Here is a 26,857-nt window from a genome sequence, read left to right on the forward strand (position 1 = left end):
TCTCATTTTGTCTGTATGAAATTTTAGTTTGTACTGACTTCGCTAGTGCTTTTTATGTAGCCTTTTGTAAAACTAGGCAAATATCTAGATGAGTTAATATACCCAGTGGTGAGCTGGAGCCGGTTCCCACCGGGTCGCAAGAACCGGTTGTTAAATTTAGAAGCCGGTGTAGAACCGGTTCCTAAAGGGGCCGGCGGGTGGGCAAACTCCGGTCCACAGGCCACATCTGGCCCGCGGAACCGTCCTGTCCGGCCCACCTGAGCTCCCAGCTGGGGAGGCTCCCCCGGCCCCTCCCCTGCTTCCCCCCCTCTCGCAGAGCCCCAGCGTGCCGGTGACAGCGCTCTGGGCAGCTCTGCAGCTCCTGCCACTTTGAGCAGCATAGTAAGGGGGTGGGGCTGGGAGGAGGGGTTGGATAAAGGGCAGGGAGCGGTTGGAGGGGGCGGAGGTTCTGGGGGGGTGGTCAGGGGATGGGGAATGGGGGGGGTTGGGTAGGCATGGGAGTTCCGGGGGTCTGTCGGGGTGGTGGTGGATGGGGTCGGGGCAGTCAGGGGACAGGCAGTGGGGCAAGTTAGGTAGGGGGCGAAGTCCTGGGGGGCAGTTAGGGTGGGGGGGTCTCAGGAGGGGGTGGTCAGGGGACAAGGAGCGGGGGGGGGTTGATGGGTTGCGGGTTCTGAGGGGGGCAGGATGTGGGTTGGGGTCGGATGGGGGGGGAGACAGGAATGTGGGGCTTGTACTCACCGCGCGGTTCCCTACCGGGTCTTCGGCAGCAGGGGGGGGGGGTCTTCACTCGCTCCGGGTGAAGGACCCGCCGCCGAAATGCTGCCGAAAACCCGGAGCGAGTGAAGACCCCCCCGCTGCCAAAGTGCCGCCGAGGACCCGATAGGGAACCGGTTTTTAGGATTTTGGGAGTTCATCACTGAATATGCCCCCTGGAAAGACCTCTGCATACCCCACTGGTTCAGACAATATGGGAGGAAAGGAAACAATCACAACACAACATGGGTAACTGACACACATTTACTCTCATATTGTTTGGTACCTGTATAAATGTAATTGTGGGTAATGGAGTCTATTTCACTGTCACCTGGGGTGCTTAACAGCATCCTGTTTTTCTAGGAAGATGAACCAGGCATTTCTGTTTCTCCAAGATAAAAAAAAAAAAAAAAAAAAGCCTGAGAAAAATGTTTTTCTAATAGAGGCCAGCCTGACAGAAAAAGGAAATGTACATGAGACAATATCCTCAGCAACAGCCATCCCTTTAGTAAAGTAGACCAGACAATATTCCAAAACTACTCAAATAAATGCAAACATCTGATTACATCTATAGGGGAAATTTGCAAGGTAGCACAAAATGGAAACTGACAAAGCTCCTAAAATAAGGGATATTCATTATACTGTTTTATTTGCAAGACTATGTCTTCTTTTAGCCCCTTAACATACAGCTTTCTCTAAGATTCATATTGCAGAAAGAATGAGGAAGACCGAGGATAATCAAGATACCCTATATCAAAAATTCAAAGTGAAATGGATGTTTTAAGAGAGAGACTTTGCCAGAGCCGTACTGCACCAAACAGTAGGAGCAATTAGAGTGCCAAGTTTGGGCATTCATTTGAATAGAAAAATCAATATAAATGCCTCCATATGACTTCTTTTAGTATGAAAGCCCAATGGCTTTTATTTAAATTAAGTTCAAAACAGTGTTAATTAAACAACATTCAGACTATGGCAGGTTACTGTTTTTAATAGGAGCAATTGCAAATCATGAAAGAGCTGCTTGCTGGACATTCACAAGTCCTGAAATCATTTTTGAGGCCCACAAACTGTCAGCACATTATTATGCTACATCACAAGGTGATGATATTGCAGCACAGCATGATCTTCACCCAGATGTGATAGTAATGCAATGACATGATGGCAGAGTTTGGTCCATCAAACAAATTCATAGAGGCGGGAACTATAGCTTGTGACACAAACCAATACAAATTACAAAACTCCAAGTTAAGGCCATCTCTGCATCCTTAGCATATGCCATTGTGAAAAGAGAACAAAAAGAAAAGTATGAATTGCTCAGGGATATATAGGCTTGGTCTACACTTACCCCCCAATTCGAACTAAGGTACGCAACTTCAGCTACGTGAATAACGTAGCTGAAGTTCGAAGTACCTTAGTTCGAACTTACCTCGGTCCACACGCGGCAGGCAGGCTCCCCTGTCGACGCCGCGGTTCCCCCGTCGATGCCACGGTACTCCTCTCGTCTAGCTGGAGTACCGCAGTCGACGGCGATCACTTCCTGGTTCGACTTATCGTGTCCAGACAAGACGCGATAAGTCGAACCCAGAACTTCGATTCCCAGCCGCCGAACTAGCGGCTGGGTGTAGACATACCCATAGACAACTGGATGAGGTAAGAATAAAGTTAAGCTTTCAGTGCTCTATGTCAAGAATGTACAGTAACTCCTCATTTAAAAGTCATCCCGGTTAACGTTGTTTCATTGTTACATTGCTGATCAATTAGGGAACAGGCTTGTTTAAAGTTGCGCAATGCTCCCTTACAATGTTGTCTGGCAGCCACCTGCTTTGTCCACTGCTTGCAGGAAGAGTAGCCTGTTGGAGCTAGCTGGTGGGGGCTTGGAACCAGGGTGACCGGCAGCCCCCTAGCAGCTCCCCGCTCCCCTAAGTTCCCTGTGTGGCAGCCGCCCAGCAGGCTATCAATTGCCGGCAGTTCAGCTGTCCCTCCCCCCACTGCCATGTGCTACTCCCGCCCTCTGCCTTGGAGCTGCTCCCAGGAGCCTCCTGCTTGCTGAGCGGGGGAGGGGGGGAAGAGGGGGACTAATGTCAGGGTGTCCCCCTCCTCCCTGCTCCTGCCCCCCGCTTACCCCTTCTCCATATAGAGCAGGGTGGGGACACAACAGGGCTCAGGATGGAGAGAGCTTGCTGGCTGCAGCTGCTGTCTCAACTTCCTGATCTACTTAAAAAGGCAATGTACTTAGAGTGGTGTCAGCGTACTTAAAGGGGCAATACGCATCTCTCTCTCTCCCACACACAGGATGTGTGTCTGTCTCTGTCTGCCATGTTGTCTCCCCTCCCTCCATTCGTGCTGCCTTGTAGAGTGTGAGGCTACATTAACAACAATGTGTTAATCCCTGAGGGCTCAGCCGAATGCTAGTTCATCATTTAGCAGTAAGGCATTCCCTGGGAAATATCCCACCCTCTGACTTCACCACCTCAACCAAGCTTCACACTCATCATTGCTGTGTACAGTATTAAATTGTTTGTTTAAAACTTATACTCTCTGTGTGTGTAGACAGATAGATAGATAGTCTTGTCTCGTGAAAAAAATTTCTCTGGAACCGAACCCCCTCTGTTTACATTAATTCTTATGGGGAAATTGGATTCGCTTACATCGTATAGCTTAAAGTCGCATTTTTCAGGAACATAAGTACAACGTTAAGCGAGATGTTACTGTAATAGCCTGCGAATGTAGTTTTTGCCACACATTATGTCTCCATCACTGCCACTCTTCCAGTAGGGATTCTGAGAAGTTCTATCCTTGGTACTTTTAGGAGTATAGTTAAACCTTTTCTTTGCAATTTACAGTATGGACTAGAGATGTTGATTTACTTTTTATGTTATTGTACTATATAGTAGTTTGAGATGTTTGCAGCATGAGGTTCTATAAAGTATATTATATTGTGTATTGTAATGTTTTGCTGTGCATGCAATTAAAATAAGGCATTATAACAAATGTGTAACAAACAGTTTGTACATTATGCATCCTTAACACTAAAGGTTTTTGCAAAGCTGTTTAAGTGTTAATTACTCAACCTTCCCACTCCCAACCACATGTTTTTTGGGGGGGTGAGGGGGTTGTGTTTGTTTGTTCATTTACATTGCTGTAACTTAACGAAGTTGATCAATCTTTGTCAGGATTTGCTTACACAGAAAAATAACCTTCACTTTTCTGAAGTTAGCCCAGACTTAATTTTTATGAGCAAGATATAAAGCCTTCAAAATAGGTCACTGTTAGTTTGAAGTTTAATGACACTTCCCATAACTCTAGAGATGTCACAAATTGAAAACTCATTCTATCTTCCCTATTGTCTGCCTTCAGTGATTTGATAGACTAAAGATGCAGCGAGAAAAATAAATATGAAACCACATCTAATAACTTCTGGTGATATAGTACAAGTTATTACGATGGATTGAAAATCATGCTTTTATTAAATTTGCCGTATACTCTTTTCACGCTCACCATTTACTTTTTGAAAAGGCAGGAAGTGTTTCAAATCACAAAAGTCTGCATAAAAAAGTTACAGTTCAAGAATTTTACAACAATTATGTAGCGTTAAAGAAGAAAACTGTACTGCCAACATTTCAGTGATTAATCTTGGGGTAATAAATTAAGTCATTCAGACTAATTAGCTATTGAAGCATTCTACTTTTTGCCAGTCAAGTTCAAAGTGTTGCCGCAACCATAATTTGGGAATTTAAGTTTTTATTCCCCCAAGCTAATATGATGATCAGCACCATAACCTGCAGGTGCACTCATAGGGTGTTGCATGCTAAAAGCAGTGGCCTGCCATTAAACTCTCCACATTCCTGTACTACTGTTTCAACATGTTGTTGGCACAGATCCAGCCTTGATCACCATTCTGCTGCTGCACAAGGAGGATTTTATATTTGCTCTGAAACCTAAAGAACAGAAACTGTATGCATAATATTTTGCCTCCATTTCATTCTACTTTTACTTAATTTTTCTTTACCTTTTATTAAATGTTCACAGAAAAACCCTGAAAATAAAAAGTCTACTGAACAAAAATATACATATGATTGATCAAAACAGTTTTATAAGATAGTATAATTTACATTATTTCTTCAATAATATGAAGTCTCCACTTTAAAACAAATTTTAAAAGTACCAGTTAACATTTTTAGGACGATCTTTCAAGTAGCCTAAAATAATTAAATTCATTACTTATTCTTGGTTCTAACAAATTAAGTGGCATCCATATGCTGTGATAACACTGCTTTCCTTGGGCCAGTGCTATATTCTTAGTATTAATGAAGAATCATCCCTGTTATGTTAGGAGTAAGTCAACTCTGTGTATGGATTTTCTTTTTTTAAATTTTATTTGAAGATTCCATTTCAAAGAGAATTCTACTGGGGAAATGAGGAACATAGACCCCACCAGAAAAAAAATAAAAATCTACAAAGGTAAAGGGGGCCAAAAAAAAAAAAAAAATCTAGATAGCATCCTTCAACTCAGAATAGTCCTGCTTAGATAAGCTAGAAGCCAAGAAAAAGAAAAAAAATAATCTGCATTCTAGCCATCATTGAATAGGAGTTATCTGACATATTCCAAGGCTGGGGAAGGAGGTCTCAGTGACAAAGGCAGCTCATTCATCTTGCCCACAGGTATATTTAAATTAACAACAAAACCTGGCGAACAGCCAGGTGAAGCTTGACCATCCCCAAGATAGGAGCATTATTGTTCGTTTTCCTAGTTCAACAGCTTCTACGAAATGGAACCAAACACTTCTATGGTCACAAAAAATAATGAAAAAACAGAAGGGAAAATTTTATTTTGAAAACTACACTTTGTGCCTTATCCTGACAAATGTTGAACCCCTACAACTTTAGCTGACGTCCACATTAGGTATGAGGCTCAAAATCACTCAGGATTAAGTCCTATAGCCTACATTTTCAAGAGTGAAAAGTGTTTTTGAGTGCCCAACTAGAGTCACCTTAGAAGACCCTGATTATTTCCAGAAAGTGCTGAGCACCTGCTCTCTGAAAAACAGTCCCCTTTAAGATGAATCATAGAATCATAGAATATCAGGGTTGGAAGGGACCTCAGGAGGTCATCTAGTCCAACCCCCTGCTCAAAGCAGGACCAATTCCCAACTAAATCATCCCAGCCAGGGCTTTGTCAAGCCTGACCTTAAAAACCTCTAAGGAAGGAGATTCCACCACCTTCCTAGGTAACCCATTCCAGTGCTTCACCACCCTCCTAGTGGAAAAAGTTTTTCCTAATATCCAACCTAAACCTCCCCCACTGCAACTTGAGACCATTACTCCTTGTTCTGTCATCTGCTACCACTGAGAACAGTCTAGATCCATCCTCTTTGGAACCCCCTTTCAGGTAGTTGAAAGCAGCTATCGAATCCCCCCTCATTCTTCTCTTCTGCAGACTAAACAACCCCAGTTCCCTCAGCCTCTCCTCATAAGTCATGTGTTCCAGCCCCCTAATCATTTTTGTTGCCTCCGCTGGACTCTTTCCAATTTTTCCACATCCTTCTTGTAGTGTGGGGCCGAAAACTGGACACAGTACTCCAGATGAGGCCTCACCAATACTGAATAGAGGGGAATGATCACGTCCCTCGATCTGCTGGGAATGCCCCTACTTATACAGCCCAAAATGCCATTAGCCTTCTTGACAACAAGGGCACACTGTTGACTCATATCCAGCTTCTCATCCACTGTAACCCCTAGGTCCTTTTCTGCAGAACTGCTGCCTAGCCATTCGGTCCCTAGTCTGTAACAGTGAATGGGATTCTTCCGTCTTAAGTGCCTCAGGACTCTGCACTTGTCCTTGTTGAACCTCATCAGGTTTCTTTTGGCCCAATCCTCTAATTTGTCTAGGTCCCTCTTTATCCTATCCGTACCCTCCAGCAAATCTACCACTCCTCCCAGTTTAGTGTCATCTGCAAACTTGCTGAGAGTGCAGTCCACGCCATCCTCCAGATCATTAATGAAGGTATTGAACAAAACCGGCCCCAGGACCGACCCTTGGGGCACTCCACTTGATACCGGCTGCCAACTAGACATAGAGCCATTGATCACTACCCGTTGAGCCCAACGATCTAGCCAGCTTTCTATCCACCTTATAGTCCATTCATCCAGCCCATACTTCTTTAACTTGCCGGCACAAATACTGTGGGAGACCGTATCAAAAGCTTTGCTAAAGTCAAGGAATAACACATCCACTGCTTTCCCCTCATCCACAGACCCAGTTATCTCCTCATAGAAGGCAATTAGGTTAGTCAGGCATGACTTGCCCTTGGTGAATCCATGCTGACTGTTCCTGATCACTTTCCTCTCCTTTAAATGCCTCAAGCTGAGCGCACACACACCCCAAGAAAGCACCACCTTTGTCAGGAATGGGAATTCAGCTTGCAGATGGGTTGCTTCATTGGATTCAGGGAATCGAGGAAAATAAATATTGCATATAACTCATGCATGACCTAAGGATTAGGCTATCTGTAAAACTGGTAAATCATTAGAAGTACATTAGACATTATAGTTTGCAAGACAAAGATTGAGTCCAACTCTCCTGTAAGCCCAATGAAAAACTGCCACATGAGCGTACTGTGGGTGGCTCCTCACATATCGGTATGGATCAAGCCTTTGCTAGGAAGAAGGTAGATCTGGAGCAAAGCCACTCTTGGAACAGCATTGATTTCTACTCTTTTGTCTTCATCCCACATATGGAAAGGTGAACGGGATGAAAAGACAGTGGGGGAGCCAATGGCAGAATGGATCATCAGCAAACCAAACCATTCAGCCAGGATGGGAACAGTAACTCAGGGGACAAAGCAGAGGGTCTAGCCCCTCCACTGGATATCTTCACAGTTACTCAGGGTCCATGTATGAAGCCTAGACCCACAGCCTTTCTGTGAAGCCACAAACGTCTCTCCATCGGGGGAAAATATGATGCTAACACCATATATTCAAACTCAAAGTTTTGGAAGCTATATTCCACTTCTGGAAGGAGAAGGGAGGAAGTGCTTTCTATGGGATACTGTATCCCACTCTGGAGCCAATCCTGTAATCCCTTATTCAGGTGAGTAATTCTTACTCACAGGAGTAGTCTGGGTCAATGAGACTACTTGCCTGAATAGGCATAGTTCACCTGAGTAAGGATTTGTGGAATCAAACTCTTTGTTGGTAACAGAAAAAAAGCTACAACAACACACCTAACCAAATTTATTTTGTAATGCAAGCCTTCCAACATTAATGTTTCTTGGTATCAGGAAGTTTATCTAGTTAAATGTTTTACAATACCTTCATTAGATTGTAGGTACGATAAATAAATTTTTAAAACCTATCAGATCACATGATTTGTTAAGGCTGTGCCTTACTTACAGCTTGTTTTTTTCCACTGCCTTTTAAGATAAACAGTCATAAAGAATGAGAAAAAGTTCAGCAGCACTGATCAAACAAAGCCCCAGCTGATAGTGTCTTTTAAAAAAATACTTTAATAAAACCTCAGCCCCTAAATAGGACTATTAATTCAAAAGTAAAATGTTGGCCAATTAAAAAGAGGACTTAAAAGAAATTACAGAGAGCCATTTGTCAATTCATGTCTCAAACTTTCCACATAGCTTTGTTTCCCTTTTCCAGATGTAAATTAAATGCAAGGTAAAAACAATAACCACTGCTCCCAAGGGTGGAAAATGTAATATCTTATTGTGTAGTATTCCTGCTGAGTCAGATGCAACCGAGTCTCTGTTACAGCTGATCACGTCAATAGTCCTTGAACTAACAATTCTCTACAAAGGCCTTGACAAGATAGATCAGAATAACTCTGAAACCCAGATTTAACTCTCAATTGTTTGGGTTTGTGAATAAATTGTCAATAAAGAATTGAAAAATACTTGCATTTTACAGGGAGAGATTATACTCAAAGTCAAAAATTACCCAATAGTACCAAATAAATACCTCCAGGAATTCTCAACAGCCAGACTTTAAAGTTGACCTGAAAACTTTGTTTCCCTTTTCCAGATGTAAATTAAATGCAAGGTAAAAACAATAACCACTGCTCCCAAGGGTGGAAAATGTAATATCTTATTGTGTAGTATTCCTGCTGAGTCAGATGCAACCGAGTCTCTGTTACAGCTGATCACGTCAATAGTCCTTGAACTAACAATTCTCTACAAAGGCCTTGACAAGATAGATCAGAATAACTCTGAAACCCAGATTTAACTCTCAATTGTTTGGGTTTGTGAATAAATTGTCAATAAAGAATTGAAAAATACTTGCATTTTACAGGGAGAGATTATACTCAAAGTCAAAAATTACCCAATAGTACCAAATAAATACCTCCAGGAATTCTCAACAGCCAGACTTTAAAGTTGACCTGAAAAAAAAAATTATAATTGGGCTTGTGCCTGTCTCTGTTTCAATATTATGTTTAAATAAGGTATTTTATTGTTGCTTTAAAGTCTGGGAGGTTCTTTCTCTCTTTCTTTTTAAACTTTAGGAATATCAGGAGTGTCAAGTTTGGCCTTTCCTGGCTTTGCCAAAAGATCTCCTAGATGCTCAGTCTATAGGGTTGCCAATTTTGGTTGGACGTTTTCCGGAAGGTTTCATCACATGTCATAATCTTTAATTAAAGATTAATCTTTAAATCCTGCAGACTCCAAGACAATCCTAGAGGGTTGGCAATCCTATGCTCAGAGCATGTATACTGTGAGCCCTTCTTACACATTTATTAAATGAGCGTAAGTGTTGAATCTTTAACAGATTTAGTTTCTGGAAAATGTTAGTCAAGCACTGGAATTAAATGTGTTATATAAAGAAAAAGTGTTTTAAACACCTAATTCAAAATCCCTTCCCCTCTACTTGCTCAGTTTCACACTCTTGATTCTTCTGATGTCATAATTTCACTTATTCTCCAGTCACCACAGTGTCGCCCAAGCATAGACAAAAATCTGAATTTTTAATGTAAAACATGATCAAACAAGTAGAACCTCACACCCCTTCTTAAAAAAAAGTCATGTAGATGATAGGTACAGCCTACAAACTGGGTGAGGCCAAGGTGGGAGACACTGTGGCCAGGCTAGCTGGGAAATTAACTGATTCAGCACGTCTCCAGGAGAGACTTATCGTGAAGCACTGGGCTGTTAACTAAGCTGCCCTCCACCTGGACCTAGAGGGAAAGAAGCAGAAGGGTCAGTGGCTTTACCACCTACCTCCATCAGTAAAGCTGCCCCTGCTGGCACGGGGATTGTATATTGCACATGTACAAACACATGTGCCTGCCTATAGGCTGAATCTGGTCCATCGTTTTTTATTCGGGTTAACTTCACCTTGCCTATTCATTTTTAACCTAGACATGGGCAGTGAAGTAATATGAACGTGCAAAAAAGCATTTTTCCCATCCTTATTTCCAAGCACACAGTTAAACTTCTGTCTGCTTAAGCATGCAATAAGATGCGTAAAATGTCAAAACAATTAGGAAAATGTAGTGTCAAAACCAAAATTTGAAAGAATAAAACCTTTTGTAAAGAACTCCCACACTAAATTCTAGTCTTGTCAGCTTGAAAATCTTGACCTTTTAATGTAGTCCAAGACAATGCTGTACAGTACTGGCTATGTAATGCAGGCTGTATAATGTAATAAACTCATTTACTGCTGCAAAGCCCGCTTTGTTTGAGCTCCCCAATGCCTATTCTAGGTGGATTATGGGACCGGAGCTGCAAAGGGATGGTCCAGAGAATGTCTATATCAGACTTCCTACAAGGTTTAGGCAATAGCACAATTTATACAAGAATTACAAGGAGTCCGGTGGCACCTTAAAGACTAGGACTCCTTGTTGTTTTTGTGGATACAGACTAACACGGCTACCCCCTGATACTATACAAGAATTGACCTTCAACTGGAAAAATTACTTTTGTCCAATTATCTGGACAAGCCACGCCTGTCTCAAGTAGAAATGACTGTTTCTTTGGAAGTTTTTAGAAATCCCATATTTTGATAAAAGTTTTGAAAAGCAGACTCCTCATTGACACCCACAACTTGATGCATACCGAAAACCACATTTATGCACATAAATCACAAATCACATATTTAGATGACTAACTACCCAGTTTGGGTACCCCAAACTAAGTTCCCAAAGTTATTAGCCAGGTACGGAGTCCTTTAAAAATATAATCCATAATCAGCAATGTATTTTATGATCCTATTAAATACCAGTGGTATGAACATATTTTATGAAAGTGCCTTCCTCTTATTTCAATCAAGTCTCTTCCGATCACTCTGAATTCAAATAAACAGTTTGTCTTATTCTATACCAGGATGCATTCAGGACAAGTATCATAGCTTGCACAGAACAAAAATAATCTTACAGGAGGTGGCTCTGGTGGAGGAAATTTCTGTCCTGTCAAGGAAGTGCCACCTTCAGGGAAGGCCACGAGATCAACCTCATCGATCCCTGGGGAGCTAGGTTAGGGCCATTCATGTAGAAGCACCAGCTTCACCTCCAGGAATCCTGGGATGGGGGCTCTGTGGAAAAGGTACTACCACCTCAGACTGCATTTTATCTTTTATAACAGAGACAATTTACCATCCACTGTGTCTGTTTAGTTTTCCTTAGACAAGGACACTGGGCTAGTCAGTTTCTAATCCATTCCAATTTCTGATACTCACGCCTTTGCTCAATGCTATCTGTCTTCTATCTTTCTTAGGTACTTATGCCCCCATCACCATTGTATCTTAGTGCTTCCTAATCTTTAATATATTTATCCTTAGAACACCCCTGTGAGGTAGCGAAGCACAATTATCCCCATTTTAACAAATGGGGAACTGAGTCACAGAGAGACTAAGTGACTTGCCCATGGCAGAGCAGAAAATGAACCCATGTTTCCTATAGCCCAGGCTAGCACCCTAACCACTGGGCCATCCATCCTCCAGAATACTGTTGTATTTAGGTTTAACCATACTGCATGTGAACGCTTCAAGGTAAAAAAACATTATTCAGATTTGTACAGCTGACAGTAAATGTCCTTTGAAGTTTTAGGAAGCAATGAGACATCTTACAGTTTACCAAATTAAAAACATATTATACTCCAATTTAAAAAAATACAGACTTAAAAAAATATAAATTACGTCTTGATTAAGAACTTCTATTTCAAGTTCATTTTGTGAGGCCTCTCTTTTTATGGCTCACTAAACACTTGAAAAATGGGAATGAGGAATATTGAATAGAAAAGGTGAGAGTGAGTGAAACAGGAAAGCTGACCTTGGAAAAAAAGGATGGAGTGGAACAGTAGGATTAATAATAGTGTGGAGCGTAACTGGGCCACTCACTATGACTGGTGGCTTTTATCCTCTACTGGGTGAATTATTGGACAGTCAGAGAAGCTCAATCCATAGAGGAATTGGGAAAAATCAATATTTAGAAGAGCTCCATACAGAAATGAAAACCCTGCCCCAGAAAACTAAGGAGGCATCAGCATAGGTGCTGGAATTAGGGGTGCTGTTGTACCCCCAGCTTGAAGCAGTTTCCATCATATTCAGAGGTTTACAGCTTGGTTCGATGGCTCTCAGCACCCCCACTATCAAAATTGTTCCAGAACCCCTGAGCATAAGGAGATGTTACTCTAAAAGTTTAGTCTAACTGCAATAAGCTCTGTTCAGCTTCCCAAACAATTGTGCCTGTGCCTGTATATTCTTCCCTTATGTTCAGAAAGCAACATATTTAAACAGAAAACAAGCTAACAAAAAATAAAAAAAACAGGCTCTCCTCAACTGCTGGAGCCACATCTGCATTTTAAAAATTATCACAGGAAAGAAATACTAAAGTATAGTATAATTCCCCTGAGATTTACATTATTTAAGAGTTCATACACCGGGCACAGGCGTCAGCATAACACTGGGTCTGGACTTTGATTTAACCAAATGTAAAAAAAAAAAAAAAATCACTCTCCCTCTCTATATAAAATGAGAAAAAAAATTAATCAATGCCACAAGTCTGTACATTTAAATTCAGCCCATATGACATTTCCTTGTAGTTTAATTGCTTCCATACAATTTATATCTGCTAGTCACGCTAGGCCCCAGAGTACTATATATGCTTTGTTACAAAGAAGCTCTTGTCCTATAATAACCTCCATAATCAAAGTAAAGGAATTATGGGTAAGGCTGAGCAGACTGAGTGAAATAAACAGGTTTTCAACTTCATCCAAAGCATACTTAAAACAGGAAACGAGTCAAGCCTAACCACTGGCTCTTCCATCAGGATTTGAGAGAGAAAACAGCAGAGAGCTGCAAATGACAGACTGTGTAGTCTCTACATAGTCAGACAGTTGAAATCAGACACATTTATCATTCGGGTTCAGCAGATTACCCTGCATACTGTAGCCTATTTATGCATTATAGAGTTGAGGTGTTCAGGGAGCTTTTCTTTTCAATTAGCTCATATCACTTTAGTGAGTTTTAAAAGTTGGTAACACCACCAACTCATTAAAAAGATTTAAAAAAAACAACAACAAGAAAATCCCATACTGATAGTTCTCCCTTCTTACTCTGATCAGCCCAAACAAGTTATAAATCCTTTACTCCTTTAGTTAGGTCAAGTACACATTTTCTGGAATGATCCCAAACAAAAAGTTTAGTGTTCTAGGCTAACAGTATGAAAATATATGTAAAAGGTAGTTAAACAGCCACTTTATTTTTGTTACCCTTCAGTATACGATATCTATTTGCAGGTTTTTCCTCCCCTTAAAAAAGTACTAGTAACTAGCTGATATTTGTTTTGAACACTACTGTATGTGGAGCAATCAAATTTCCTGCTGACACCAACAGATAGATACATAGGTGATTGGTGTCATCCATTCAATACACCCAAGGACTTTGGGCCTATTCCACAGACAAAGTTGCACTAAATGTGCAATTTTATACCAAGTTAGCTAAAGTCGTGCAACTCTGCATGCGGACACTTAAAAACATATAAATGTAGGACTGGAAGGGATCTTCTATTCATTAAATAAGTTTTGCTTGTGTCATTACATTTACAGGTGCAAGCTAAACAGATATAACCAGTGTTAAACTGATAGAAGATAAACTGATATGAGAGTATCCACACAGGGATTTGCACTGGTTTTAAAATAAATCATTTTAAAACCAATTTAAGTTAAACTGGAGCAACTTCTGAATGTAGACAAGCCCTTAGTGATAGGTTTCTCACATATTTCACCCAAGAAACCTTTCTTGGCAATATTTCTGAGGCCTACTGCAGGGCTCATGTTTAGCCATCTTCAGCTGGAACTTCCAGCAGAGTCATAAATAAGCATTTTAGTGCCCGGGGCAAGCAGTCATATTTGCGCCCCCTAGAGGCAACATGTGGGGGGATCACATGCCCCCCCGATTTATGTCTCCCATTTAGCACAGCGGTTTTCAAACTGTGGCGTGCACCTCCCTAGAGGAATGTGCCCCACAGTTTGAAAACCGTCGCCTCCTGCCAGGAGCCAGCAGATCGGAAGCTGACGGAATGGCCTTAGTCCACTCGGGCCCCCAGCTCTCCATGCTCTGGGAGCCAGAGTACTGGCTGGCTGCCCGCTCAGCAGACCTCCCTGCCCTGCTCCCCGAGCCAGGCCGCCTCTGCGCAGCCTGGTGCTCCCAGACAGAGCTGGTGGCACAACTTCAATTGGCACCCCAACATGCTCTTGCCTCAGCCCTGAAGGAGCTCTGTGCTGGCCGGCAACATCCCCTGAAGCCGACCCCTGGCCACGGAGCCTGGCTGCCATGAGATGCTCCCCAACGTGCTCCCTGGAGTACTCATTCCTCTTGGGCATCTGGCTCTCAGCAGCCCAGTCAGACCCCGCTTGCCACCCAGGGACTTGCCATTGCAACTGGGTTACTCTCCCCACACTCCCTGTGCGCAGAGCGGAATCACCCCTTGCTCCCCTTGGCTGCCCTACCCCATGGCTTCTGGTCACACAGACTGAACTCTGAACTTGGCCACACGAGCCTGATGCCCAGCCCAGGGGGCAGGCAGCTGCTGGCAGAGTGGGCTCGCTCGCACCAGCTCCAGAAACCAAGGCCGTGAGAACAGAGCAACTCCTAAAGTTACCATATTTCAAGTTCCCAAATAGAGGACACTGACAGGGAAGAGTAATTGGAGATGGCATTAGGGGGGTGCTGGAAGGGTTATTTGGAGGGCACTGAAGGAGGTACCTGTGGCAGGGGTACCCACTGGAAGTGGACTGCAAGTGCTGGGCTGGCTTAACCGGGGGGCCCCAGCTGCTGCATGCAGGGCTCCTGCTTCCCCCTCCCCATTCCCCCTGCCCATTTCCTCCTCTCCCTCCCTCCACATCCTCCACCCCATTCTGCTATTCCCTTCTCTTCCCCTGCCCTATCCCATCCCCCTTCCTTCCCCACTGCCTCTTCTCCCCACCTCACCCCCCTTCCCCTCTTACAAAAAGAGAAATGAATTATCTAGTCAGATCACATATTTACAATTTCCTCCAGTGAAACAATCTGATTTTAAAACCATCTACTCTAAGTATTCATATATGCCTTTGGAAAAGAAACCTTATATTTCAATGGAATTAGATATTATTTGTTATGCATATTCCTTCTTTTTATTTCACTCTAAACTATAATTGTGTGTTTAATCTTACATTTGGCAGCCCTTGCTCTTAGTATACAAAACAGACATTGTTAAATAGTCCATTTATAACCAGTGTCAGTAAATATGATCTGTCACTTCAGCTGCAGCAGCTCTGTGGAGTCAGCTTACAAACACACTAACTTAGAACTCCAAACTCTGCTCTATTCAGCAGCTCTCAAATCAAGACCCAAAATAGATACTTATCAGTCAACAAGATGTCAAACAGCTCTCAAAAGGACTTTCCAAGTCCTGGTCTACATTTACAATTTAGGTTGATATAGCTATATACACCCCTAAGCGCTGTAGCTGCACCGACCTAACCCCCAGTGTAGATGGACCTAGGCTGACAGAAGAATGCTTCAGTCGAACTAGCTATTGTCCCGTGGGAAGGTGGCGTTCCTACAGTGACAGAAAAACCCCTTCCCTCATTGTAGGTCATGTCTAAAATACAGGGTATACTGGAATAGCTACAGCTCTGTAGCTATGCCACTAGTCCCATAGTGTAGACATGACCTATGAACGCTAGACACTGTGTCTTAACTGCCTCTGAGTTTCTGCTATAAGAGTATTGCCATTATAATTCAATTTACATGATTGATTTATTCTTATACCTTTGCATACAAATTTCATAACTAATGGTAACAAATTTCATAATATGCTTGTATATTCCAATGATTTGTCAATTCAAAATGTTTAACCCAAATAATAGTTTGCTAACTAACAACTGGTGAATTATGAGGTTAAATTAAACACATTGCTGCAAATTCTGGAATTGTTAAACTCTTGGTAATAATTACAAAACGTTGTGCTACTAAACCATAATGTTTTCATCTGCCATTTTTCATTTAGTTTGAAAGTCTGAAAAGTTTTTAAGTTAACCTGAAAATGTTTTTGTCTCCCATTCGAGCAACTGAAAGTATTACATTTCCCTTAATGATTTTTAATCCACTTCTACACCTACAGTTAAACATAAGCTTGGTTAATAATCACCACAGCTCAATAATTATTAAAATGTAGCTACAGACAAACACAAAGAACAATTACTTTCGCATGTGTGATACTGGTGGAACATGTTCCTGTGAGTATAGCTTTTTCAAGGTTTCAACACAGACCCAGATCCTGCAAGATACCGAGTGGAGAAACCCCCAACTCCACTGAATTCAACGGGAAGTCAATGAGAGTTGAGAGCACTCAGCACTTCACAGGATCTGGCACCTATAGTGAATTTAGGTCTGGTCTATATTTGAAGTCGCACCACTTTAACTAAAGGTATTATTGTAAGCCTATTTAAAATTAAATTAGGGCACCTTTGAATATAAATGTCCTTTTTTCATACATTGAGTGTAAAGTGCAATTTGAGTGCCACAAAATTAATATAATGAAATGGTGCATGTGCTAAATTAAAAATGACTAAACTTTAGAGATTTTACATACACAATAGTTCAACAGGACAACTCACCTAAAGCGAAGATATAATTGAAGACAAATTGTTACCTGTCCTGTTAAGCAACTCTATAACTTACAATAGTGAAGCCTATCCAAGCTTATACCCACTTGACTGGATTATAACAAATAAAAATGAGCTAGCTGATACCTGATGTCCCTGTATCTTACATACTACTTTCTACTATTTTCTCTTTTATATTCTCTGTAGTTTGACTAACTGCACACCTTTGCAGCAATACAAATAAAAAGTGCCTAAAAATTAACTATATTTGTAAAACATGTTTTATTTCTAATTAATCTATACACATGGGAGATCCTAATGCAGTTTTTCAGTTCTTCAATTCAATGTTTCGGAGGTAACATTTGGCATGAAAGTTAATTTCTTAAAACTTGGAAATCAACCAAAGCAACACAATTAGCAAACTCACAATTCCCTGCCAATCTCCCTAATGCAATGCACGTTGTCATTAATTGTATGGAAGTTTGCATGTACCATGTATGTATATTGTATACACTGTAATACATTTTAAAACTATACAAACATAAAAGAGACATATATAACGTAAGATGACTGCACTCAACAACTTGTGTTCAGGAAACTAGTGTAAGCTTTTGAATAATCATTCATGAAGTTTCCTTCCTGTTCTATTCTATTATTCTTGACCATCCCTAATAACTCACATGTTTATACAAGCCCTGCATGCAACCCTGGCAATGTACTCTTTGTAATTTGTCAGATATATGTAGACTACCTTTAAGCACCATTATTAGCTGGGAAAAGTACCTAAAACTACCAGAAAATCAGTTTTACCTTCATGTAACAAGACAAGAAGTTTAAGGACTTTGTACTAAGAGTATTTAGACTGACATATTATACCTACAATTTTTACTACTAAATGTATCTGCCCAAAGACCATAATTAGGCTTGGCAGAATTCAACTTTTTTTTTAAATCATTTTGATGGATAATATTGATTTTATTTTTAAGCATTTTTTCAATTTTTATCAATTTTCACATTTGTGCAAAATTATGGGGTTTAATTTTTTTTCAATTTTTATCTATTTAAATTTTCACAGTTGCATGAAATCATGGGGAAGGTCAGATGTTGCTATATATAATTATATAATGACAGATGTTGAGACTCAAAAAGTTAAAGTTTTATAACCATTAAAACAAAAAAATTTCAGTTACATGGCAAAATATACAGAGCCTTATATCAAACTCTAATAAGTTCTCAAGCTCCATATTTCTTACTTTGCCTATCTGTAAATTTCAATTATCAATGGAAATATTTTTTGTTGGTTTGTGTATACAATGAAATTGACATTTACCTCTATTTACTGATAAACACGGTGACCAGATGTCTCGTTTTTAAAGGGACAATCCCGTTTTTGGGGACTTTTTCTTATATAGGCGCCTATTACCTCCCCACCCCCACCCCCATCCTGTTTTTTCACAGTTGCTATCTGGTCACCCTACTGATAAAAATCAATTTATTTCAAGTCTAACTATAATCAAATTAGGCGCTCAAACTCAAGATGTAAAAAGTGAGTATGTATGTGAAAATATAGTTGCACATTTTTCCGAGCAGTGAAATTCTCATTTGTTACTATTAAAACACAAAAAGCCAAATTTTGCTTTCAGTTACTTGCGTACAACCACAATGAACACAGTAGGGTTCCAAATGTGTAACTGTCAGCAGAACATGGGCCACCATCTACAGCTTTTATTAGTATTTTCTATCATAACTTTCAGCACCAATGTTACTGACCTGCAAAAGAAATGTACTAAGGTTTCTCATGATTGATTCCCAATTATTATCTCTACTGAACTTAAATTACATTTTTCATAATGACTTTTTCAAACCAAGTTTAAATGTGTGTGTGCATGTACGTGTGTGTGCCTGTGTGTGTATATAGACACAGAGAGAAAACTCTTCATTGTTGAAAGTGTAAAAGATATTTTGTTTGCACTGTAATAAAACAAACAATCTTCTTCAAATAATACAGAGCCAAATCCTGAAGTCCTCATTTAGTCCTTAATTAGACAAACCATAAAGGACTTTGCGATTTGCACCTTATTAAACTTTGGTTAAGAGAATCAATTTTCATATTCCACTTGGATTTTCTTTTGTATATGGTACTACAAATTACCAAATCAATGGAATATATAGACTATGCAGTTCCTGATCCTGTAAGTGTTCTCCAAGTGGAACTGAATGAACTGACTGCGGGGTTATGTATGACCACCTGCTTCTTTAAACTGTATCAATGGATTTGTTTGCCTCTCCTATTGGATTGCAGTGCATCTCCCTCGGGCACAGGCCAGTCACTCAGATTTTGCATAGGAATGAGGGTTTGACCCCCAAAAAAGTAATTTAAAAATCACAGAAATTAGAATTGGAAAATACTTAGTAGATCAAGTCCATCCCCATGAAAGTGGAGAGATGAAGTCAAATTCTGTTCTCAGCTGCACAGAAGCTATGGAAGTTACTCTGGATTTACACCAGTGTAACTAAGAAAATAATTGGTCCATAGACTCATGATAAGTAATGCATTAGACATTAAAGTGATACTGTTAAACCTGATCTTAAATGAAAGGTACTTTACAGTAGTTTTCCTAAATATATGCTAATGGTATATATTTCACCAGTTACCAAAATCATCAAATCTGTTTAGTTTTGAGGCGTACATTCTGACACTCAAATGCTCTGTTAATAAAAGTCAGACATAGTTGAATTGTCGTAGAATAAACTTTGGTTTTGTATTAAAACTTTCATACCTATAAAGGACTTTGTAAAGTAGTTAAATACACACATTGATTGTATACAGCAGCCATTGTGGACTCAGAAATAGATATCATATACCCTTGGACATTATAACCCCTTTTTTATTGAGCGGGAACATTGGCAAGGGGACCAGGATTATCCCCTATGCACGGTCATGGAATCACTACCTTCCACCTGGACAGTCACTAGAGATGGGGAAAAGGCACCTAGATTCTAAAGGATGAATGAAATACTCTAAAAGGCATTGCAAAGTGAGTAGCTTTCTAAATCATAAAATTAAAAATAGTGAAGATGTATGACCTCTTGCCTAACACCATCACACTATACATTAATACCAAAGTAAGCCACAGTGTTGCTGCACTTTTACATCAGTGGTTGGCAGTAGTTTAAATACATTTATGTAGTTCCCTGCTGTAGACAGGTCCATAGTGGTTTGGACCAACTACTGCAGAATACTGTAGTACAAGGACACTATTTTTTTTCCTGTTGTGGAACCCAGTTTAATAGAGAGATTGTAAGACTTATAGATAACTCCTCTCCCTTTTGGAACTAACTAACATCTTACATTCATTAGGACAAATATTTTTATTTTTGAGTACAGTACAGCACTGAGTACATTGTCTGCACTAAACAATAATAAATAGTAATCCCTATGGCACTTTCAGAAATTACTTTGGAATTTGCTATGGGAAAGTAGTATTAGGAAAATATGTATGTATAATAATTGTCTTTAATACTATACATCTTGTTGGTCCTTTCTGGAAAAAGCATATTCATACTGTCTCCTTTTGCTTCCGATCTCCTCTCCCTTTCCCTACTCCATGCACATGCTCAATAATATAAAACGGACCAGATGGGAAACCAAGCTTCCAGCCCCCCATTGGCACTAGAAGGAAAACTTGGGGCATACCATATAAACAAAACACTACCAACAATTAGACTGCTTTTTCCCTGAGCACGCTTTTATTAGTAAATTTTACTTTAAACTGCTAGCATTTACTATAACATTTTTTAAAAATACACAATGGTAAAGATAAAAGTTGCAACCAGTTCCACAAATTTGTTCAGTACAAAAACTGTACTCTATGCAGACCTGTTTATCCTCTGGAATGAAATCACAATCCAACCAGAAACACTGAACACACAAAGAGAAAACACTTGAACCTTAGACTTCATTTGAAATATTAGGCTATGCCTCCTATAAAAATAACACCATAAGTGGTAATAAGTATTAGTTGAAGAATCCTTATTACTACAGACACATTTCTGCATGTTGAATAATATGAAATTGATACTGTCATATACGAAAAAAAGGACCATGCATAGGCATGCCTATCTTTCCAGAAATCCTCTTTATTAGAAGAAAAATCAAATTTAAGGTTTTTCCACACATGCACACACAGCAAAAATGTTTTAGATAACATTACTGCATGAGTGAATGTGTTTATTAGTCTGCTTTCCATCCCCCCACTTCAGTGGTTTGGTATTTAATTACAGGGTGGAGCGGTCCTGGGGCTACTTATGTTTCTTCCAGTCATAGCCAGAACTCCCCTACAGGAATTAACATGCAAGACTGTGATCTCTACAAGTTATAGCTAGTTCTTGGTCAGCAAAGCTAACCAAAACTTATTGTTCATTAACATTTACACCATTACTTTCATTTAATCATCTTGAAAAGATAGATAGATAGATAGATATGCTGAATTTACATTAAAAATCTTAACAAATACAAAAATATAATGTGCTTTGATAAGAGTAGGACAACTTTATTTTTGCTGTTTGAACTTCCTTCTGCTCCTCTCCCTCACAACTGATTTATGCCAATGACTCTGCACAAATAAATGTTGAAGACTGGATGACAATGTAAACTTTTGAAAAGATAGCCTCTAAGAATACACAAAGTTAACCTTATATATGTGGTCTGACCAAAACTGTTTTTAAAATAAATTAATCTGACTGACAAATCTTATTACTTGTCTCTGACATTACAGATTATTTTTCACTTGGCTCTTAAGAAACATCATTTAACACTATTTTAAATCAGGATTTCTCCAACAAATATTATTTTCTCTCAAATATATTATACTCAGTGGTAATATTTGATAGTTTAAAAATTGATTATTAGGTAGCTAGGTGTTATCCTCAAAAAAATAATACTGCTTTGCCATATAACAAAACTTTCATTCCACACATTTTTAATTATAATAAAAAATCCCAGCAATTTAATGATTAACAAATTCTGTTGGACAAATAAAACCCTAACAAACAAACAAAAAGTCCACAACACACACACAAAAGATTCCAGGTTAGACAGCGATTCACACACACAATGTCAACCTTAATTAAAGGAAAGAATAGTAAGTTGTGAACCAAGACATGTCCATTTTCAAAAGTACAATAAATAAAGCACAAAGTAACATAATAAAACAAAATTCCCCAAAACCTGTCCTGATTTTTTTTATTATTGTTATGGGAGAAAATATAGAAGATACTTTTATTCGGGCTTACATGTGCAGGAGATCAGAGGGCCATACTCTTTTGGCCTATATAGCAGGAATGCATCTAACTTTGTGGGGTTTTCTTGGCTGAATATGAATAGTTCTGTGTGTCACAACTGTGTGACATGGGCTTGGAGGTATAGCTGACAATCAATTTTAAGATCAGATGAACGAAATGAGTAATGATAAGTAAGTACTGCTCCAGGATAACTAGGCCACATAAATGACACATACCTTTTTATACTTGATCATATCTTTTGATACTTATTTACCAAATGGAATGTAGAATACTAAAGAAAAGAAGTGCAACTTAAGAAATGGACAATCATCTGCACAAATGGACTTGTGTGCTCCCATGTGCAATTCCCTTTCCCAGGTAAAAATAGAAGAATGATGGGAAATTGTAAATACTGGTTTTGCAGCTGGGCCAGCATTATGCTCACAGCATGGGTGAAGGTGAGAGCACAGGAGATCACTTTGATCTTAACCAAAAGCCAGATTGCTGACAAAAGTATAGTAACTCATCATGTTTAATGCCACCATCAGCCAAACCCTGAAAATACCTGTTGGCTGAGTCCTAACAGGTATTAATAGAAAAACCTGTATTTAAGGGTGATTGTTTACAGTGCTGTTATCAGTCTCTTTTTAGTCTTTTCCTTCTTTCTATAGCTTTGTCATTGCTCTCTTGGGGACTAATCCTGAAAGATACCCAGTGACAAAGTTTCCCATTGCCTTAGGTGGTAACTCAGAGCACTCAATAACTCACAGGCTCAGATCTTAGAAGCATGCTTATTTGAGCCATCAGAATGTTATCACCAATGTAGACTAACATAAAATGGCAGAATAGGGGAGGTGTATTTTCATGTTTCACAGTAACCTGGAGTACAACCAAAGGCGGGACCTCAAGTTCCACAGGGGAAGTGCATAAATGGTTTTGGTTTTGGGTTTCGGAATCATCCTCAGGTTGCAAAGCGGTCAAGTGATGAAATCATAATAAAACCATGTCACTGATTTTCTTCAGAATACAATCTTCACTAGCTTTACTTCTAGCCCTCTCATACATTGTTGATGCAGATGGCATATATTATGTCATGGCTAGGTTCAAGCTCAAGGAGCTTCCTATTTCCCTTGATGGGAAGTTGTGCTAAATGAATATAGATCTCCTGCAGCCTGAACAGTTGAACTCCCACACTATTCTTATATATTTGTTACACTAACAAGGTTTTCTGTCACTGACTGTTTACAAACTGAATATTCTACCACTTCGCTTACAATGAACTCTGGAGTACAGGAATAAATCTATTAAAAGAAATTTACCAAAATAAATACAGTGATTATCAGGCCTGCTTCACTGCTGTGCACCAGTTTGATGTCGATGTCAGAAATAAAATATAATACTCTTTTGGCCAGAATTATTAACCAAAACGATACTGGATGATGTTGCCATACATACGTCTTAAAAAAAAATAGATGTCACTAGTATAAGGAAGCATCCAATGTCACTAAAGATATGGAAGCTAAAAATATAATTTACACCGGTTGCACTGCAGAATTACATTCCATTTTCAAAAGCCACCCAAGATATGAAGGATGGCCTCGTAACTAACGCCAGGAGGCCTAGGTTATGTTCCTATATCTACCACAGATATTCACCTTAGGCAAGTCACAAAACTGCACTATGCCTGTTTCTCATTTCTGTAAATTGGGGATAACAATTCCCTACTTGACAGGATTGTTGTGGGGCTTAATTAGAGGATGTAAAGTGCTTTTGGATTCTCAGATAGAAAGCAGTACAGAAAAGCACAGTAGCACAGCCTAGTAGATAGAGCACGGGACCTCAGGAGACATGGGTACTATTCCTGGTTCCCCTACTGGCCTGCTGACCTTAGGCAAGTGACTTCACCTCTCTGTGTCTCAGTTTCCCCATCTGTAAAATGGGGATAATGAGGCTTACCTCCTTTGTAAAGCACTTAGCAATATACTGATGGAAAATGTTATCAAAGAGCAAGGTATCTTTATTATTTTTGTACAGTGTCACAGAACTGTCTAATTAAGGATCATGTTGTTGAGACTCCATGGCAATAAAGGATTGAACGAAGGACACTAAAGCAGCTTAATCTGAAGACCCTCATTTTTGTGAGTTTCTATCTCAGTTATTTAACCTAGTTTATTTGAATGAATGTGCATTAATACTAATTAATGTGGAAACAATGGGAAAAGATAACCTTATATTTCACTGAAATAAGTGTTAATATACTGCAACATTTAACCTGTGACACCATTTAGGTCACATTTTAATGCCTGCAACACAGCATATACTCACCTGAGACCATGAAAACAATCATACCTATATTTTTCTCTTGATATTTATTAAGTATTCTCATCCTGTTTACATCCAAGAGTCCTTTCATAAATTTATCATGAAAAAATCATGTGACAAACCATGACAATTGTATTATGGTGGAGTGAACTGACTATAGTAATCTAAGTAAATTTCTCTTTTTCAGTACTAACAGTCAAGATAATTTGCAAATCAAGGTGATAAAACAAACAAAAAACTACAGTTTACAGAAACTTCACAAATGGCATATTATCTCCTATCCGTATGGGCTCAGCCTTTAGTCAGACTCCATCATTCCTTATAGACTCACTTGTAAATGGGTGTGCCCAGGTCCTCCTGAATGAAATTCCTTAATATGGAGTGATCCGTAGAATGTCTCTCTGTGATTTCTATGGTCTCTATGTGTATGTGACTTGTGAGAATTTCATAAACTTCTCCATGGCACCCACACCAATTTCTGAGTTTCAACAACCTACATAAGACCATTGGCAACCTCCACTTCAGCATCAACATGTGAGAAATATGGTAACCAGCCAATTAACCCTCCCCCCTTCATCATCAAAACCTGGCAACCACCTTATAGCCCCCATAACTACCCCCCCCAACCAGCTTCTATGTCATCCTAGAGGAACATGGCAATGACTAACTTCATTTTCAACAGTCAGTAACCCCAGGGCCCCTTTATCCCCACACCCTGACCCAGTGCAAGAATCTTCTTTGCCCCCATCATCAATACTCTATATAAGGAACTTGGTAAAAGCCCTCATTTGCCCCCCACACCTGGCCGAAGTCCCTTTTACATCCATCTGTCCGTCCCTCCCCAGCCAGCTCATGGTCCCTTTCACACATCCCCTTACACAGCCAGTTTAAGGTCCCTTTTACACCCCTCCACTCACACAGCCGGGCCAAGCCCCTTTAACCACCACCCCCACCCCCCACACACAGCCGGTGCAAGGCCCCTTTAACCCCCAAACACACAGCGGGCCCAAGGTCTCTTTCAGCCCTGCCCTTACACCTGCCCCCAGCCCCCCTCGCCCCGCCTGGATCTCCAGGCACCCAGGGCCCCACTTACTTGAGGAAGTATCTCTGGCCCGTGTGGGTGAGGGCCATCTCCCAGCCGGGCGGCAGCGGCAGCTCGTCGGTCACGTCGTAGGACTGCTGGCGAAGGTGAGCGTGCTGCTGAGCCGGGCTGGGGGTGGCCCCGGCTCCGGCGCCTAGCAAGGAGGCGGGCGAGGAGTGTGAGCGGACATGCTGGGCACCAGCGGCGCTCAGCCGGGGCGGGTGGCTGCCCGAGTCAGTGCTGGACTGGCGGGAGTGCGAACCCGAATCGGGCTCCTTGAAGAAGGACTCGGGCAGGATCTTCTTCCTCCAGGAGCTGGGCTTGGGGTTCATGACCGTGTTGAAGAGCGCCTCGAGCTCCGTGTCCAGGTCCTGGGTGACATGGATCACTTGCTGCCCCGGAGGCGGAGGGACGGGAGCAGGGTTCATCTTCTGCACCGCAGCACCAGCTCAATGCAACAAACTTCCCAACGGGAGGCAAAGAATCAGCAGCGGATCAGGGATCCAGGGCAGATCTCCCCTGAAAACGCGTCTGTATCCCGTCAAGGGGCGGGCAGTCAGCAGCGAATGGGGGGGGGGGTGTCCCAAGCAGCACCCCAACAAACTAGGGGATGGGCAATCAGCGAATGAGGGGTGCAGGTAGTGCCTGTATCCTACAAGGGCCTGGGCGATAAGCAGCAGATAAAGGCACTTCAAACCAGCCCCCCACAAAACGTCACTGCACCCCTCCCTCGAGTGCCCGGCGTCCGGACACTCAGCAACAGACCAAGCAAGGGGTCCGAGCCAGTCCCCTCAAACACGAATCTGTATCTCGCACGATCGAGTGCATACGAGTCAGTCCCCACGCAAAGTTATGCAACTTTCTCTGAAACTTTGGCTACTTGCTGCAATTCCCTGGGGGGGCTCCTTTAAAGGGCGAAGGAAGAGTTCTCGCGGCTGTCACCGGGCGAGAGCTGGCTGCTGTCCGGATTCCAACGGGCAGGCAAGGCACGCGGGGGAGGGGGAGTCTGGGACGTTCCGAATCCGAACGTGGGGACCCAGGGAACGTTCTATCTGCCACCAGTGTCCGGATCCGGGCCGGAGTCGTTCGCTCGCTCTCCGCCTCCTCCTCCCCCAGCTGCACAGAGGCGGGCAGGATCAGGACTTTGCTTCTTCTGCGCTGGCACCGCGTTGCAAAGGCGAAATTTGAAGGCCGGGGGTGATTCTGTCCTCACATCCTCACAATCCAGGCTGCCTAAGCCTGACGCACAAGGCGCTTTGCGCTGCGGGGGCTGCGCCGCGGCTGCTCCCAATCCCGGACTGTCCCAAACAAACTTTGCGAAAAATTCTCA

General features: G+C 41.1%; 1 protein-coding gene across 1 annotated transcript in view; it reads right to left on the reverse strand.

Moving 5' to 3' along the window:
* Nucleotides 1–25,955, reverse strand: part of WWTR1 (WW domain containing transcription regulator 1) — a 118,074-nt gene extending 92,119 nt beyond the window's left edge. The window contains exon 1 of the mRNA XM_065410993.1: nt 25,540–25,955. Coding sequence (XP_065267065.1) covers nt 25,540–25,955 — 416 coding nt within the window. The remainder of the gene's footprint in view (nt 1–25,539) is intronic.
* Nucleotides 25,956–26,857: the final 902 nt, after the last annotated feature.

Source organism: Emys orbicularis, chromosome 9 (genome assembly GCF_028017835.1).
Source record: "Emys orbicularis isolate rEmyOrb1 chromosome 9, rEmyOrb1.hap1, whole genome shotgun sequence".
Classification (NCBI taxonomy): Eukaryota; Metazoa; Chordata; order Testudines; family Emydidae; genus Emys; species Emys orbicularis.